The following is a 19,873-nucleotide window of genomic DNA, read 5'->3' on the forward strand; positions in this document are numbered from 1 at the left end:
TGCTATCAGAAAATTCCACTCCATTCATTTATTTTGTTAAGAAGACTGACTTACCTTGTGCCTGAGGCTGTTGTGAGGATGGTGCTTGAGGCCTCTCTATGTTGGATGCACACAGTACACTGCCTATAGATGATAATGGATAGGTGGTGTGATATTTGGCATCCATTTTACTGTGTGTGCGAGTAAGAAAGAAAGATCAGTCCCTGGGGCCCTACAGTGTCAGTGTATGTGCTATGCATTGCCTCTTTGCCAAGGCCAGGGCATACTGGGCACATGTCAATCTGCCTGCAGGGGCAGGCTCAAGATGTTCCTCCTCCGAGTCTCTCTGTGCCTGTGGAGACATTGGCAATGCTGGAGGACTGTGTGGCCCTTCCCCATTTTGTTCCTGCTGCAGCTGTTTCCACAGGATCATATTGTGTAACATGGCACATACTATGAACATGTGTGCAGATGTGGCTGGAGAGTACTGCAAGGCGCAACCAGATATGTCAAGGCAGCAGAACCATGATTTGAGCATCCCAAACACACCCTCTATAATGATCTTGTTTTGTGCATGTGCCTCATTATGGAATTCTTGTGTGGGTGTGTGTGCATTTCTGATGGGAGTCATCAGCCACAGCTCCAGTGTGTAGCAAGCATCCCCCACCAGCTGGCCATATGGGATGTCCCCTCTGGCAAATGCCCAGTACAGCTGTGACGAATGCCAGATGTGGGAGTCATGATAGCTTCCAGGGCTGCCAGCACACACGTTCAGTATAATGCCCTGGACATCGCACATGACCTGGCTGTTGATGGAGTGGAACCCCTTGGGGTTTAGGTAGACCCTACCCTGGTCACTGGGTGGTGCTTTGATGTGGATGTGTGCACAGTCTATGGCACCGAGTACCTCCGGGTATTCTGCTACACAGTGGAAGAGACACATATTGTTGGTCCTCTCCTCATGGGTGCTGGGGAAGTGAATGTGCTCAGCAGCATGGTGTCGAATGGCATCCAGGAGCTGGTGGAATATCCTGGACGCAGATGCCTGTGAGACCCCCCCCCCATCATATCCCCAGTTGGTCTTTGGAAAGTACTTGTAACTAGTATTCTTAAGTATACACATACCTTGGTATCCACTGTTTTTTTTTTGTTGTTGTTGTTGTTTTAGTCCCAGTGCATGCCACACACACCTGCTTAGCTACAGTAAACACTTTTAAACAGAATCCCTGATGCAAACATGCTCTGAATTTCATGCAGTAGGGAAATACAGCCTCAGACACACCCCCCTTCCTTAGCTTTGCTTAACTAAGTGCAAACACGGGCCACTGAGCTCCAATGTGCTTACAGCAAGCATGGCACACCCCCATTTTCATGTTAGCTGCTCCTCCTGTCTACACCGTGGTGTTAGAGCACTTAGACGGTTAGGTGCAGTCTGACACTTAGAAGAAATTTGTGATTCAGTATAAATTCCCTTATTTGCATACACCACTGACTTACTCCTGAGTTACTTCACTTACACTGATACTTTCCCCTTAACAACCACTACTCCCTGGTATTGTTTTCATTCTGCATGCCATTGACTATAATGGCAAAATGCAGATTTCTCTCAAAATTGATTTTCCCCATTTTTTATTTTCGGCATGATCCCATTTGCGTGCCGCTGCCCTATGCTTAAACGTCCGAGATCGGCCAAAAAAAAAAAAAGTTTTATTTAAAAAAATAAATAAATTATTTTTATGCCACTGGCTATATATTTGGCCATTGGCATTCCTAATAAATGGAATACATGCTTTATTTGAGGCTGTCATGCCTCCATTTTCTTATTTGCAGAAATGTATCCAGCTAGTAACAGAATGCATTTCTGCAGGTTACACTATTCCTGCACGAATACCTGCCTACTTGTTGAATCACTAATTCACCTCATTTCCATGGTTTTCACCAGCAAATGAGGCAATTAGCATAAAGCAGTGGTGTCCATGCAGGAATAGTGTACGAGCGCTCAAGCACGTCCCGGGAGCCCTTTGCTGAATCGTTCGGCGGACATATTGCGTGCAGCAGCTCCTACATTATTTCTGCACATCTTGCAGGGCTTCATGAATCCTGGGGACTGTTTATTGCATGATCATGTGCTGGGCCATTTGCTGCATTGTGCTGCCATAGTTGTAGCTAAAACAGTAGGTACTGAGCACATTTAAATTTTTTCCATCAGTCAGTACTCCCAAGCCATCATTTCCTCCCCTAGTTGTCAGTTGGCTAGAGTGCACCCATGGCAGCATTAGCTTGGGCTTCCTTTCTCTTGGCTGTTTTGATTTGCTTCTAGCAGCATTGGGAACATCAGCATGTTGCATGTTGCTGTGTTGTCACCAGTGATATTCTGGTGGTACCTCCCCCTACGCTCCCATAGGTTCTTTGTGCACTGGGCTGACTAACACTAAAGGCACTGGACAATATGGAAGGTTAGCAAACTTGTTCCACTTCTTTTGCCAGTTTCCTACCACTTGATATCTTAAGGCAGCTTAGTAACTGCCATGTGTTCACTGATAATGAACACCTACTTAACACAGAAAACTATGTGAGAGCTTCAAATACATAGCTAATATGAAGGCATCTCTTTGTGATTAACAATATGCCACAAGCATCACGTAATCACACCCTCACCTCATCTACTAGCACATTCTCAACCAAAACACATAAAAATGTCATATGTTGATGCTATAAAGTAATCCTTGCCAAAGACAACTAGAACTTGTAAGAACCAGCCTTAGCAGAAGTCTGTCATCTTAGTTACTCTATTCATACCTTTGCTCTCAATCAAGTATTTATAATATTTTAGTGATTGATAACTCAGTTGCTAGTCATACATAACCCAATTCAGCAAGCTGGAAAAAAAACAGGGTTACTGTCAGCCACAGTTCAGGTGTCATGATCGCAGGTATTACAAGAGTTCTGAAGACCTTGTCCTGAGACAAGTATGACTATGAGATGGTGATCCATGTGAGAGCAAATAACTTGGGAATGGGAGTAAGTGACCTGAGGTGCAAAACCCTGAAAGACATGCAGAAAGACATGCTGGTACTTTCTATGCAGATCACACATGTAGGTAAGACTCTGGTTGTTATTGTTGTTGTTGTGTCTTTCGGCTTTTCCTGGTTAGGAGTCGCCACAGCGGAACTCCGGTCCGCTAATGGTTGGCAGTTGATTTTTACGTGCTGAGTTGCCAGCCCTAATGCACAACCTTCAACGAAGGTATGCCCGTTCACACATGTCTCCACGCAGAAGACGCTCTAGCTATAGAATCTTTTTATACCTAAAATGATAGCTAGGTATAAAAAGAAGGTAATTGGCTTCAGCAGTTGGCATAACCTCATTAAGTTTACCTACACCTTATATTTTTTATCAACAGTGGTTATTTTCCTCTAAATTTTAAGATATTTCTTTTTTCTTTTTTGTGGCTATTATTATTTCAAATAACTAAGAATGTTTTTCTTAAGATGTTGTTCATAACTTAGATTTTGTATACTTATGTGTTTATTCTTTGCAACCTGTGGGGCTTTTCCCCTCGGGCATCTGCTGAAAATGGGTCTTCCACTCAGTCAGACTATCCCTGTCATAAAACATAACATTAAATAAATAAATAAAATAGGTTTGTTCATTCCAGGGGGTTCCACTAAGTCAGAAAAGATAAAATGGTGGTACAACACGACAATCTAGGCTGACTGGATAAAAAACTTTTATTGTAGTAACATCCAAGTAAGCACTTTTGCGTTATTACTAACGCTTCTTCAGACTTTACATTCCACAACCAAAAATTAATTTAAGTACCCTTGCTCTATTTAAAAGAGCCAATCAAAAACGTTGCAACTTCAAAGAAACATTTCATTCTATTAATAACATTAGATGTTAAGTTGTCTATCTCGCCTTCATTCTTGCTGGATGGGTTCGGAGCCGACCTCGGCTCCGACTCGGCCACTCTAAAAGCTCGAGAGTTGGTTCCACCGGCTCGAGGCTCCCCTTATATCCCACAATGCTAGGCGAGAGTTACCTCAGATCTCGTTTGCCGCTACAGCTATCGAGGTTGGTTTTCTACCGGTTCTTGGTAAGTGACTTTTCTTGTGTAATTTAGTCTATTAAAACCCCTTTAATTTTAATATCTTTACTTATTTCCCTTAGTTTAGAGAAATTTTTATCCCCTTCTAAAAAATTTCCGTTTTTTTCCCTCAAGAACTTTAGGTTCTTCCCTTGGGCCTTTTGGCCTTTTCTCTTCCCTAGGGAGTGTGTGTATTATTTTTTATTTAAAAACCTAGTTAGTGGTTTTATTATACTTTAAACTTGACAGGGTGTAATTAGTGTGTTTGTGTGTGTGTTTGATTACACCTTTTGAAAATGTCTAAGGAAGCAAAGGTCTCCGGATTCAAGAAGTGTGATGCGTGCTGTCAGAAAATGTCTCTGACAGACGCTCACACTTCTTGTGTCTACTGTCTGGGACCTTTGCACCTGCAGGACTCCTGTGCTGTGTGCCATGGCTTCAGCCCCAGGGTCCTGCAGGAAAGAAAAAATAAATTGATATTAAGGGGCTTACTCAAGCCAGAGGATTCCCTTTCTGTTTCTACTGGGAAGCCCTCTAAGGCATCTAGGTCTTCGGCTCCGACTACTGAGCCGAGACCTAAGGTTTCTAAACCTTTGCCTACATCGGCTCCGGCTGGAGCCGATGAGTCTCAGTCCACAGTTTCTGTGGTTCCCTCGGCTCCGGCCGGAGCCGAGGTATTAGAAGTTCCCGTGTCAGCTCCGACCAGACCTTCAGAGCCGACAACTAGGAAGAGGTCCAGGTCACCATCTCTCGGCTCCGTTCATTCGGCTCCAGGATCTCCCCTGCTGTCTGAACGGAGACAGAGATCTCACTCCTCTAGGTCATCGAGGCTGTCGGATCATGACCTTCAGAGGGTAGTGAGTCGACTTCTTAAGTCCGAGGCACTGGCCCAGATGCTTCAGAGCCCGACTCATCAGTCGATGCCTGCCCCGGTCCATCAATATATTCCTCCTTCAACTCTCTTGAGCTCGGAGCCGGGTCGCGTCGGAACCGAGACTGTGATAGCATCGGAGCCGATACAATTGTCTTCGGCTCCGTCGTCGGCTCCGATTTCTTCCTTGGAAGAATCTCGGCGCCGGACTTCCCTCGTCGGCTCCGAGGGGGTGAGTGGCATCGGACCCTTGTCCGACCCCCCTCTCCCTCTCGGTGCTTCGGCGCTGGTGAGTTCGGCTCCGACATCGGCCTCGGAGCCATCACTGTCGGTGCCGAGGGGGGTTCTTAGCTTCGGGCGGGGACCTCTGGCTCTGCCTGACAGGGGTGCATTCGAGGTCATGCGGAGTGTGTTAGAGCCTGGCTCTACTCCACAGTCGGCTCCGTCCGCCCCTCCCTCTACAGTGCCTCAGGTTAAGTCGACTCACTCCCTCATCCCGGACCGCAGAGAGCCAGCTCCTCAGGAACCCCCTGTGGGGATTTCATCCTCTTCCAAGGCCTCTCCTGATTTGGCAGAAGAGCCCCCTCGAAAGAGGAAGTGTAAGAGGAAACACATTGACTCACCTGAGTCTATCACGTCAGACACAGATTTGGATGATTCTGAGGGTTCCCCCCATTCCCCTTCTGAAGATGTCTCATTTGCAGACATTCTGGAGATCCTGAAACAGAGGGGAAATTGGCCAGCCCTCAACCCTTCGGAGGACGAATCTGTGTATCTTGAGGCGTTTGGCTCTCGTCCTTCCACCTCCTGGGTGTCCCCCCCCTTTGACCCCCTCATGCAGGTGGTTGCTAAGAAGGCGTGGACGGCTCCTGATTCAGTGGACCCCACTCCCAGGAGACCCTCCAAGTTCATAACGGCACCAGCAGACAAACAGTTCTTAACTAAAGGAGTTTCTGTGGATGCTATGGTGGTAGCTGCTGCCACTAAGAAGGAGCTAGCTGATCCTTCAGTACCTGTCCATCCACCTAACAAGGAATCTAGGTCCATGGACAGGTACAGGAAGCGGATGTTCTCGTCAGCGACATTTACCATGCGTTCGCTGAACTACCTGTGCCATTTTACTCGTCTTCAAAGGGACTTGATCAAGGAAGCGAGTGAAATGTTAAAGGACCCTACAGCTGCGGGTTTCCAAGATAAGATGAACACGCAGCTGGCTACCCTTAACTCCATAACCAACTCCTCCATGCCTTCTTTCTTACGTGGCTGATGGAGCGAGCAGAGCCGCAGGGACAGGTGTGGCCTTACGTAGGCATGCCTGGATGCGGCTATGCAATTTTGCGGACCCCTTCAAGACATCTTTCACTAACTCCCCGTTTGATGGATCATCCCTCTTTGGTCCTCAAGTGAAAGAAACCTTGACTAGGTGCGAAACTGATGGCAAGACCCTTTCTGCCGTCGGAGTCCGTTTTTCTACTCCTTCTAGGCCTTACCCCAAAGGCCAGAAAGGTGGAAAGATGTGGTTCCGTAAACAATCTCAAGGGACTTCGCCTGACGCACAGAGTCGTTTCCCCACCAGAGGCAGAGGCGGGAATAACAATGGTAGACGTCGCCCTAGGGGCAGGGGGGGTCCGCAGAACCAGGGCAATCGGGAAGCCTTCTCTGACAAGCCCTTCCAGCATCCCTGAGGTGTTGCCCGACTGCCCATCTTCGGAGGCAGTCGGGGGAAGATTGTCACTGTACCCAGAAGCCTGGCTATCCCTGACTCAAGACAAATGGGTACAGTCCATCATTTCTGAAGGCTATTCTATCCCCTTTCTTCGCATTCCAAATCAGTCAAAAAAATCCCTTCCAGATGTTCCACCTGCTCAAAGGGATCTAGCGGTTTTGGAGATTTCAAAACTGCTTGCAAAAAGAGCAATTCAGCCAGTTCCAGCAGACCAGCAAGGATCCGGAATCTACTCAAGGTTCTTTTTAGTTCCAAAGAAAACAGGGGACTGGAGACCAATTTTGGATCTCAGTATCTTGAACAGATCAGTCAAGAAAACAAGGTTTCGGATGGTCACGCTGCAATCCATCCTTCCCCTTTTGGGAAAAGGAAACTGGATGTGCTCTATAGACCTTCAGGATGCGTACTATCACATAAAAATGAACAGACGCTCCAGAAGATTCCTCCGCTTCAGGCTGGGAACCAGTCATTTTCAGTTCAGGGCCCTGCCCTTTGGTCTCACCACTGCCCCCCGGGTGTTTACCAAATGCATGGCAGTGGTAGCTTCTCACCTGAGACGACAAGGATTCTAGGTGTTTCCATATTTGGACGACTGGCTCCTCACAGCTCCCACCAAGCATCTCCTTCTGATGGCCAGGGATTACACTTTTCGCATTTGTCAAAAGCTGGGTATTTCAATAAATTGCGAAAAGTCTGTTTTGTCACCTTGTCGTACTATTACCTACATAGGCACAAATCTAGATACAGTAAACATGTCTGCGAGACTAACACATCAGAGAATAACAGACATTCACAAACTGGTATCACTCCTTTTCAACAACAACAGAATCAAAGCCAGGTTAGTTCTGAAAGTGTTGGGAATTATGGCAGCGGCCATACCTCTGCTTCCATTAGCCAGATTCCACATGCGGATCCTTCAATGGATGCTATTTACTCAATGGTCATACCAGCAACTTCCAATGTCTCACACCATTATGATCACGCAAGCGTGCAAGAATCATCTTATGTGGTGGATGTCTTCCCCTCAGCTCTTGTTGGGAAGACCCTTTGTTCCACCCCCTCCGGTTGCTACTCTGACAACGGATGCCTCCCTGATCGGGTGGGGGGGGCATTATCAGGGCAGGACGGTCCAGGGCACATGGCAACCAAACGAATGCCACTTGCACATAAATGTCCTGGAGATGAGAGCAGTGCTTTTAGCGTTGCAAGCCCTTCAAGACTCTCTTCCCTTGGGAACGATTGCAATCCAGACAGACAATATGTCTGTAGTGTGGTACATCAACAAACAAGGCAGAACCAGGTCATACCCCCTGTGTCGAGAAGCACTCAGACTGTGGCAATGGGCGATTTCTTCTCAGCGTTTTCTGATAGCAACGCACATCCCCGGGAAGTCCAATCAAATTGCGGACAAGTTGAGCAGAGCTATCCTCATGCCTCACGAGTGGTCTCTGAAAGACTCAGTTGTGAGAGAAATTTTCCTCAAGTGGGGTCAGCCTTGCTGCGATCTTTTTGCTACTCCCCAAAACAGCAAGTGCAGAGAATATTTCACTCTATTCCCTTTACCAGGCCAACCCAGCAGAGATGCTCTAGTCCAAGTTTGGCCCCGGGGACTTCTGTATGCATTTCCTCCCTTCCCACTAATCTCTCAAGTGATACAGAAAGCTATCGCTCAGAAGGCCTCATTGATCCTCATTGCTCCTTACTGGCCTCGACAAGTGTGGTTCCCCTTTCTACATCGATTTCTTTTGGAGCGACTGTGGAATCTGGACCTAGTTCCAGATCTTTTGATCCATCAGTCGGGCCAGTTTCATCGCTCCCTCCCCTCTCTGAACCTCACTGCTTGGTTCCTCCAGTTCCAACCTTAGCCAGGCTTCCTCAATTATCTCACTCTGTTAGAGATATTTTGATAGCTTCCCATAAATCTTCCACTCGGAAGATTTATTTGAGTAAGTGGAAACGCTTCACATATTGGGCTCAAGGAAAGGACATAGATCCTTTCACTGCTTCCATCCAATTAGTCCTTGATTTTCTAGCTGAACTCTTCCATGCAGGTTCATCTCCCTCTACACTTAAAGTTCAATTGGCAGCTATTTCTAACTTTCATGTGGGTATTTCTGAATCTGCCTTAATGTCCCACAAGCTTTGCAAAGCCTTTTTGAAAGGAGTTTTTCTTCTCAGACCTCCCATAAGAAATCCTCCTTCTCCTTGGGACCTAAATTTAGTTCTTGCTTCTTTGATTCTTTCCCCTTTCGAACCTGCAGTCTCCTGTTCTTTAAAATTATTATCATGGAAAACTCTTTTTCTGGTAGCTATTACATCAGCTAGAAGAGTTTCAGAGCTTCAAGCACTCAGCTGTCGACCTCCTTATCTTTTGTTTCATAAGGACAGAGTATCCTTACGAACTAACCCGTCCTTTTTGCCTAAGGTGGTCTCGACGTCAAATCTAAATCAAAGCATTGATTTACCTGTCTTTTTTCCAGAATACTCCAATAGGTCTGAACAAAAGTTACACTGCCTGGATGTTCACCGTCAATTGAGGTACTACTTGGATAGAACAAAACAATTCAGAAAATCTGATCAGCTGTTTGTCTCCTATGCGGAAAGCAGAAAGGGACTTTCAGTTTCAAAGGTATCATTATCCAGATGGCTAACATCTTTGATTTCCCTTGTATACGAAATTAGACACCAAAAGCTGCCTAATAAACCTAAGGCCCATTCCACCAGAGCTTTGGCTACTTCTTTAGCCTTCCAAGACAGACTGCCTATTGACACCATTTGTGCAGCGGCTACTTGGGCTACTCCTCACACTTTCATTTCTCATTATAAGTTGGATTTAGCTTCTAGGCATAGAGCTAACTTTGGTTCCACTGTTCTCAGGAGTCTGTTCCGTTAGGCCACCCGGGACAAGGTGCTAGGGACGCGGTCCCATCCAGCAAGAATGAAGGCGAGATAGACAACTTAACATATAGAAGTTATGTTCTTACCATAACGTTCCATGTTAGTTGTCTTCTTCTCGCCTTCTTCTTGCGTCCCACCCTCCTTCCCCCTGGCCTGGACAGACCTAGAGGAGTTGTGATTGTGACCTCTCTTTCTACCACCTCTTTCTTAGACATATGCTGTTGTGCATATTTCCCGGTTCAGGATGTAGGTCACCCTTCTTTCTTCCTGTTGTTAGAGGTGGACTCTGTTTACAGTTATATTGTTACTGTTATAAGTTGGGGTTAGCTTACAAACGAGATCTGAGGTAACTCTCGCCTAGCATTGTGGGATATAAGGGGAGCCTCGAGCCAGTGGAACCAACTCTCGAGCTTTTAGAGTGGCCGAGTCGGAGCCGAGGTCGGCTCCGAACCCATCCAGCAAGAAGAAGGCGAGAAGAAGACAACTAACATGGAACGTTATGGTAAGAACATAACTTCTATTTCTAAAACATCTCAAAAAAGTCTAAATAACCTCATATTAAATACTATACATAATACAAAAACATCAATTAATGATAAAAAGATGTTCATAAAAAATATATATATTTATAATACCCACACATAAAATATATATATATATATATATATATATATATATATATATATATATATATATATGGTTCCCTATCAGAAGCCTGAAACACTATAAGCCTGAAAATCAAAATCCTGAAAACTATAGACTGAAAGTTCAAAATCCTGAAAGAACAAAATCCTGAAACTCAAAATCCTGAAAACACAAAATGGACATACTGACGTCATTGTGGCTTTGCTATTGTTAGCCCTGTGGTGTTGGGTCATGCGTTGGGTTCAGGTAAGTGTCTTGATTGGTTTTATGTTAGGGTTAGGCGGTTTAAGTGAGTTAGGGTTAGGCGCAGGTTAGGCATGTATGCAATAGTGACAAATATTGGGGTTAGGGGTGGTTTAAGTGAGTTAGGGTTAGGTCGCGGGTCAGGTGAGTGTGCGATAGTGACGGACCTTAGGGTTAAGGTTAGGGTCAGGGTCAGTTGGTAGATATATAAAATATGTATATGCATGAAGTATATATACATATATATATATATATATATATATATATATATATATATATATATATATATATAACAATTTACATATAAATCAGTAATAAAAAGTACAACTATACATATTTATAAGAAATAAACACACATATAAAAAGGGGTATGTGTTTATAAGACTAAATCAGTGTTTCAAGGGTCGGTCCTTTAAAAAAGGTTTTAAGGAAATCTTCTCATTCAGCCCATGTCCCTTATCCACTTTCAATTTAAGAGAGAGGGTCAGAGAACACACATATGCCATCAATAGAGAAGATGACACCAACGCACTAACTAAACATGTATTATGTAATGACAGTACACATACTTTTAAGTTCCTTGTACTTCAACTTATATATTCCACGGTTAGGCTAGGTGATGTCAGGAACTTTACAGAGAAACAAGAAGGGAAATGGATAATTAAATTGCAGGCCTGGTGGAAACTGTGGTGGTGTCTCCCTGTTTGTCAAAGAAAAATGCTTCACCCAGACTGAGACCCAGAGTCTGATAAATTGAGCTCCTAGAACTTCATTTTACCATTGGGAAGACAGGCTTTTACCTTCTAGCATGATACAGAAGTCTCTCTATGTCTCCTTATGATCATGTTAGTTTCATAGACGTTTTAGGAAAAATTCCTTTAAGCTGTAAAACTGTACGGTCCTACGTGACTGCAGTAACTCTGTCATAGACTGGCACACCTCTACCTCTAATGATGGGTATGCTCCAAGAATTTTGAATTTGTTAAACAGGAATTCTTTGGATCAAATGGCTAGCAAATTGACTGGAGGCCAAAATATTCTTGAGTTGGTCCTCAAATCTATTACCTCTCCCTGTTCTATTCCCCTTAATCTTTCCTTCATCAGTTAAGTCAGACTAAACTCTACTCTCAGAACCACCATACTCCCCTGAAACTCATGTCTCCATATTTTCGGAATTCAAAAGGGTGAACTTTATACATTTACATGAACGAATCTCTAATTTTACCCATAACATTACTACAGCTGACCCAGAATACAACAGACAGCTTCACTAAGGAGTTTTATGCCCACTTTAACAAATACGTACATATAGCAGCCCAAACTACAGTATAGCCAGATTCAACAAAAAATGTAAAAACAACTTGTGCAGTGAAGGATAATTATAAGTCCTTCTTTAGCTATGTTAGAAATCTAAGAAATAGCACTCATTGTTGCTCTAAACATTTCCTTAAAATGACCTCCACTGTTCTGACCCAGCAACATCATAAATATTTATTTCTTTATTAACTTTGCTGACTGGTTGGTGGTCTGGCACTCACAGCATTTTCAGCCATGACCTGGGACAAATTTTAAGGACAACTTTTCAACATTCCGTTGACATTCTGTAATACCATACCATATAGTGCAATGTAAACTTTGATAGTGAAGAAATACTTGAAATAAACACTATATGAATACAGCTAGTAGAGATAGTTGCAAATCATATGGTGCCATACAAAGACTTAAATGTAACAAGCAATTTACAGAAGTAACAAATTAACATTTTACAGAAATAAGAAATATTTATAATACAGAAGATGTAGTAGGAATTCTTTACCTCTGGATTCTGACAATATTATGTATTTATTTTATGCTTGACTTTTGCATACTGGGATGGTCTGACTGGGCACTCAGGCCCATTTTCAGCAGAGTCCTGGGGAAAAAAGCTCCATTAGAGATACAAGCAAATATGATAATTATAAAGAATTTACAGGGAAAAAAATCAGTTTCTCAACAGTAGAAATTGGGTTTTAGAATCATCCAATGTATAATACAATCAAGACAGAAGTTAATGCAATTTACCTCTAATACAATTAATATAAGCTGGGTGCTTAATAAATTGTGTCAGGTATGCTCTTGCTAAATTGACCTTTATTTTTTTTTAACTTAAGCTTAGCCACAGGCTATGTTCCCAAGACTTGTCACACTGCTTTTGTGAAGACCCCCCCCCCAAGGGTGGCTCTACCATGGACCCTGGAAATTATAGACCAGTCAGCCTTACAAATCTGAAACATAACACTATAGAGCATATCATAACCAGTCTCATTAACTATGCTGTCTTATTAGGCTTGACCTACATCAATAGCTCATAACTATGAAATCTTTGACAGGGTCATGCAAGCTGCTCACAATGGTTACACTGTTCATATAGCTTACCTCAATATGGCCAAGGCATTCAGTAATGTATTACATGCAGGAGTTGACAAAAAATCATCTGTTTTAAACATAGATCTTTATTTGGTAAAATGGATAGCTAACTTGCTGAAAGATATAACACACATAGTTTGTGTGGCAGGTGCACCTTCAAATAGTGCTAAGGAGCTCCTCCATGAGTCTGTTCTGGGTCCTCTCCTGTTTGTTATCTGTTTCTCTGATCTCAAAGCTAATAATAGCGACCTCTTCATAACCAGATTTTCTGATAACTGCAAACTAGGTATAAATGTGAACCCCTCCCAGATAACTGTACCCTTCAGAAAAGGCCTACCATAATTAATACCTGATGTATTGACAAAGGCCTTAAGGTAAATGATCAAAAGTGTAGTATTATTGCCTTCAGAAAACAGCTATTACCCACAACATATAGTATAAATAATACTCCATTACTAAATGAAAATATAGTTAGGGACATGGGCATTTGGCCTGATAGTTCCATTTGATCATCATGCAGCAATTGTAGTCAGGTAATTCTTCTAATGACCACAACCAATAGTCAAAGGTATTTCATCTAGATCCAGAGATGTTATTATTCCCCAGTATTCAGCACTGACCAGACCCATTGCAGAGTACAACTCTCCCTGTGTAATGTACCACACTCAACATATCAATATACCAACAAAAGCTAAAAGACCCAAAGGTACCTAAGAACAAAGTTCTCTGGGTTTAAGAACCTCAGTTAGCATGAAAGGTGGAAAGCTTTTCCCCTGTATTCTGTGTCTTATAGACTCCTGAGGGTTGATCCATGCCTCATTTGTCTGACTCATGCCATTAGAGATTTGGTCGTCCTTGACCTCCAGTATCTCTATAAGTCAAACAGTGCAGTTAACACTAGAACCAAAGACAAGAGCTATCATCAAAAGATAAACAGAACATAATGGAGAGATTGGTTCATCACCAAGCACCTCACCGTTTCTGGAATAAACATCTTCTGCATGTTTAGCAATGTGATTAATAACTTCATTCAAACTACATCTAGATGACTGGATGAAAACTGAAACATTTTCTGCACTACTAACAGGTCTCTCTTTCCTTGAGAAAGGAAGTAAAGCTTTGGCATGAGTACAGGCAAGGCACACATGGTTATTAGACAAAAATAGCCATGAAGCTCTTCTCAGCCATATGAAAAATAAGTATTTATTTATTTATTTTTGGGGGGGCAGATATATAATTTATCAAGCTGGCAATATAGAGCTTAGTTCTGTAATATAAAAGACATCACAAAAACTGTGGCTGGTGCAATGGTGCAATGGTAGTGTTGTCACCTCTCAGCAAGAGGTTCTCCAGTTCAGTTCTTGGCTGGAGTGTCTTCAGTGTGGAGTCTGCATGTCCTCCCTGCATTTGTGTGGGTTTTCTCCAGTTTCTTCCCATGTTACAAAGACATGCATTTTTCCCTGGGCTTTTGCTGAAAATTGGTTTCATTCCAAGTCAGACTTTCCCACTAAGCAAATGTTCAATAAATGAAAATCAACTCAGAATTTTTCTATATTAAATTACATGTTATGTTATTTTTTTTATTATTATTGTTCTTAGAAATAAGTAGAAAGACCAACTTTCAGGGCCAAGACAGTTTATGTCCTTTTTGCTGAATGGACAGACAGAAAAAAAATCTACAGAGCATTTTGTAGCTGCAGTCATACATTCCAAATGTAAGAAGCTGTTTCATTTTTAAAGGGAAACAATGCCTGGGAATTATATATAGATATATGTATAGCACCTAGCAGAGTCTTAATTAAAGAAAGTAATAGCCATATGCTAATGCATGTCAGATTAGCTTCAAGCCACCTTGCAGAGCAGATTCCTAAATATTAGTTCTGTGCAACCATTATATTTTTGGTTTATTTTTCAGGCAACAGTTAGCCTTTCTGGTGGTTAAGCAAGATCAACAATGTCAGGAGTACTCAGCTAAATTTTAACGTTTGAAAGTCCCAGAAGGAAATAACGCGGCTCTGTACCCACCCAAAAATATGATAGCTTATGTCTGGCCTTATTTTATCACCCTGTGATTGATTTTAGAATACTTTCATAAGGTGTTATTTTAAATGCAATCAAAGGTAAAATCAACATTTTTCCTAGATTGCCTGGACTTCCTCTTACTTAGTAACAGTCTGCCATGACATCCATTGCTGGAGAATTGATCGCTACTAGCCTTGCTGATTATTTATAGGGCTTTCATGGCATTTCTAATTAAGAGTACATACTTATTTATTTATTATTTATTTAATAAAATAAAATAAATAAACAAACATATAATGTTCTAGTTTGAATACCAGCCTAAGCTATCTTCTAGTGTATGTGAACTTATCTATAGGTGTCTTTTAAGAGTCCAGTAATGTTTATCTTTATTCAGTAATGGTTTTCCAAGAATAATAATATGTGCAATTCTGTATTCTAACATGGATCTATATACTGTGCTATAACAGGCTTCTATATACATTATAAAGCTCTGATTGGATGAGGTGCCATCTGATTGAGTTAATCACAAAGATGTTGAACTCTTTAATTATGGTTTCTCTTAGGAAATTACTGTCAATGTGGTTTCTGACTGTGTCCTCTTTTTTAAGGAAGATTTCTCCCTTTTTCATAGTTGTGCTATTGTAGGGTTGGCACATGCAAGTTGTGTGGGAGCTTTAGAGAACATTTGCTTTTAATTTATGTGGCAAGTTGGATCCCTACTAGTTTGAGTACTTATTGAGTCAAATGCCAGTCACATGTATCATATGTAATCAAATACATGCTTTATCTTTAAATGTTCTCAATGTATGTTTGTACTCAAATTCCTATACTTTCAATCATGTTAATTTTCTTTTGTTCTGTTATACTGCCTCTGACCTAGGTCAGAGCTGAAAAGGACATCTACCTTATCTACTACCCAGTACTAGTTAACAAATAATTAAATCAATCAATAAGTGAATAAATAAACATACAGCAGTTGCAGATAACTATACAGGCCCAGAGTATAAGTAACAGGATGCAAACACTTAAGTGCAGTTTTATTTGCCTGTTTGATGTTGCATTCTTATTTAACCTACCTTGGCGAAGTCTGGTATTGGGTACCTGTAATCCAGTTGTAGGAAATGTCCAATGACAGGTACAGACCATGGTCCTGGTGGGAAGTTTCTTGGCCTCTTCCACAGGTGAAAGAGAAGTCCAATGAGCAAGATAGTCAAAGTCAACCAAAAGTACTGCATTGCTGTAGAAAACAGGTGTGAGAGAAACAGAAACAAGTCATTTGAAAGACGCGAAGCTTCCAGTGATATTACTGTTGGTATAGATATGGTTCAACCACGTTAAGAAGCATATCAGACTTTGACTTATTTAAACGTACATCAGAATGATTCTGCAGATTCTTAAGCACCGCCTTTAATAGTCATATACGTTAATACTTTATCACAGATCAAAGAATATCTTTACAAACATTAGATCGCAGTGCAAATTAACATGTACTCTGCACTTCTATGGTGTTCTCAGTATATCTGTAATCTGTTTTAGGCAAAACCTATGCAATTCATCCTTTAATATTTCCATGACATAAAACACTATTCCATATCTGATATCATAGCTCTATGCAGAAATCTGCCTGTTGTAGTGTAAGTAACTGTGGTATCTTGATCAGATTACTGCCCTACAATTTTAGTCAGGAGAATGGAAATTACATATCCCATACATCCAACCCCACTAACAAGTGATGCAAAGGAGATGTGCATCTTTAACAAAGCATGAAATATAAGCTATGCTATGCTTAAATTTTATGTCTTTTGTTAAAGCTGTCTTGAAAGTACGAAGTATATCTGAGTTATCAGTCTGCAAAGTAATTTTGACATTCTAATGTGGGCAGTGTGGAGCAAAAGGTACTGTTCATAATATACATAAACAGTGAGTCACAATATCCATTGTTCACAGGGCACACAATCAAATATATGTTAAAACATTTGATAGGAAAGTCACACAAAAGTTCCTGAAGTCCACAACACAACTCACAACTTGTAAGCCCAACACAGCTCAACGAGTCAGGAACCACGATAGTACTGCAGTTAGTTTCTTTTATTAAAAAACCATGCACCAACGATGACACTATTAGTTGAGCGCTTTCATCTAGTGAATCTAGATTTCTTCAGAACATCAGACAAACTGTTTGAATACACTTTAAATACCTTAATTTCCCGCCTTTTTCTAAAAACAATTACCCAATTACATACATTTAACCCTATGCATCACTTATGCAGTAAAATATCCATCTCAAACTTGATTAACCATCTTATCCTTTAACTCTATTGCAAACTTACTGCATAATGTGCTGTTGTTAAAATATAACTTGGAAACACATCAGTATTCACAAATGAATCATATTATTACTGTATGTGCAAATACTGCTGTTATGGATTAAAAAATATATAAATAAAATATATATGTTATACTAAAAAAAATACAAAATTTGATAAATAATTTGATAAAAATGCAGTAAAAAAAGAATCAACCAACACAATAACTCTTGTTACATACATAGTGATAGCTTATCTTGTATAATGTTGGTGCATGTTTTTTTAATAAAAGAAACTAACTGCAGTACTATCGTGGTTCCTGACTCGTTGAGCTGTGTTGGGCTTACAAGTTGTGATTTGATAGGAAAGGTTCATATATTACGGTTGCTCAACAGTTTGCTTGGAGAAAACATTACAGGGTTTTTATATAAGGAAACATGAAAAGATAAAAACTTAATCAATCTGTTTGCAGAAAGTTAAGCAATATATGCACATGACGTTCATACCTTTATTTGTGCATTTTATTGACAGGGTAAGTTCCAGTGAGCCAGCAGACATTTTAAAGATAGAAAGAGCAATAAATGTTCATGGTTTGTTCACATTATCCTGAAACAGGTATCATTTTGATGGCTCTTTACATCAGCAAGCATAGTAATAAAAAAATGCAAAAAAAAATCACAAATTTCTAACGGCAGTACTAATCAAGACTGCAGTTTTAGTTGCATACATTTTCTAGGGCTACAGCAAGATTAACAGCACAAAGAATTAAGGTAAACAAGCTCAAAACTGTACAAAAACAGTAGCTATGGTAGTACATCAGAGAGACAGACAGAAAAGGCATGCATGATAATCTTTGGTTGAGGTACCCATCTTTATAGCATCTATGCCCCCAGTGTAAGAACACATGGGTCTTTGTTGGGGTCACAGGTTTCTTTTCATATCTCAGTGAGATTGGTGAATTGACAAAATTTCTTGAAGGCGTGCATTTTGTGTGTGTGTGTGGGTGTGTGTGTGTGCGTGCGTGCGTGCGTGCGTGCGTGTGTGTGTGTGTGTGTGTGTGTGTGTGTGTGTGTGTGTGCGTGTGTGTGTATGTGTCGCTTTTCCTGTGATGGTTTCTGTCCAGGATTGATTGTCTGCCTTGCACTCACTGCTTGCTGCAATAGATTTCTACTAGTTCATGACCCTGATTAAAAAGTATGTGAGGCAGCAAACAAGACCAATAAAAAAGCGTTTCCAGGCAGCTCAGCAGAATGATCCACGTGGCAATATGATTAGCCAAATTTCTTTTATTCCACGAACAGTCCACTATACACATTACTATCACCATGACCCTGATTAGAATAAAATGACTATTAGAAAAAGGAATTCGCAAAAGTACCAAGACCCTCTATCCTTATCAACAATCAAAATGGCTTATTATATAATATTTACACTACTCACAATGTACAGGTCATTTGACAAAAACAAATATTTAGATTAACTGTACCTAAACATACCTTATATTTCTTCTGTTAACACTTGATAATGTCTGTCTTGTTTCAGAATGCTGATGTCCTTATTGCTTATATATAAATATATGCATGTCCAGGTCTTTCTTAATGTTCCAGCACTGAATGATGTAACTTGGATGTGGGAGGAGTATATGCTAGAAATCTATAAACAAACTATTTCTTAGATTGAGTAATTCTGGTATTAAAATCTTAATGTTCCAGCACTGAATGATGTAACTTGGATGTGGGAGGAGTATATGCTAGAAATCTATAAACAAACTATTTCTTAGATTGAGTAATTCTGGTATTAAAACAGCAGCCCTGCACTGGGCCAGCATCTCTATCTATTTATTAATTTAGGATGTACTTTCCTATAAATCAAAATTGTTTATGACAATGTCTCAAGCTTTTTATAATAATGTGATAACAGGAAACAAAAATGAAATCTATACAGTAATATTTGTGTCATATGCCCCTATCAAAGTTGTTGAAACTGCAAAAGTTCTGTTCAAAATGTCTTATCAAATGAAATTGAATACTTTATAAAATAAGGAATTAGGGAAATAACCAAACACAATTTCAAATATGCATTCTGCCTTGTGAGTATAAAAGACTTGGTGACATAGAAAAGTTTTAAAGAAAAAAAAGTAAAAACACATGTCCATATTGTGAATGTATTTCCAGAGGCCTTTTTGAATGAGTTCTAGCATTAATTGCAGAGCTTGTCTGTGGGAGGCATCTGTCCATGGGTTCATAGGTATGTTCTAGGCTAGGTGCCCTTGCGGGCCACTTTAAGCCTAGCCAGTTTCCCTTTTTTGTGCTCAAAATAACCTCATCGGTGTTAGATTGGCCTTATCCATCCCATGGTTGATAATTAAGTATTACCTTAAATGAGAATAAATGGGATCATACCATAGATAATTTGAGGTGACCCATGCATGGAATAAAGCATTTAGAAGCTGCATCTGTCTGGGATAAATAGTTTTTTCCCCATCCAACTATCCAAGCTGCACGTGAATATGGACAGGGATGAATTTTGTTTTATGTGGATGAGGAATCCGCTCCAGAGCAGTGATATATTCTGCGAGATATACCTGTCCTTCCAAACTTTTCTGTTAATGTTACAGAAGAGGTTTAAATTCCAAGACTGAGTATTTCTGATGCAATTTGGCTTGCTGATGTACAGTAAATCCATCAGTA

At 40.9% G+C, this 19,873-nt stretch overlaps 1 protein-coding gene across 2 annotated transcripts in view; it reads right to left on the minus strand.

Moving 5' to 3' along the window:
* Positions 1-17,854, minus strand: part of LOC122809631 (cytochrome P450 2J6-like) — a 1,067,145-nt gene extending 1,049,291 nt beyond the window's left edge. Inside the window, exons 1-2 of one of the 2 annotated variants that reach the window (XM_044081266.1) lie at positions 17,690-17,853; positions 15,954-16,114 (exon numbers count right to left, since the gene is read on the minus strand). In XM_044081266.1, coding sequence (XP_043937201.1) covers positions 15,954-16,114; positions 17,690-17,741 — 213 coding nt within the window. In that variant the 5' untranslated portion in view covers positions 17,742-17,853. Of the gene's footprint in view, positions 1-15,953; positions 16,115-17,689 lie in introns of both variants that reach the window. The other variant, XM_044081267.1, reaches the window with a different exon arrangement.
* Between the last annotated feature and the right edge of the window lie 2,019 nt (positions 17,855-19,873).

This window comes from Protopterus annectens, chromosome 8.part0 (genome assembly GCF_019279795.1).
Source record: "Protopterus annectens isolate FY-2018-M chromosome 8.part0, PAN1.0, whole genome shotgun sequence".
Classification (NCBI taxonomy): Eukaryota; Metazoa; Chordata; order Ceratodontiformes; family Protopteridae; genus Protopterus; species Protopterus annectens.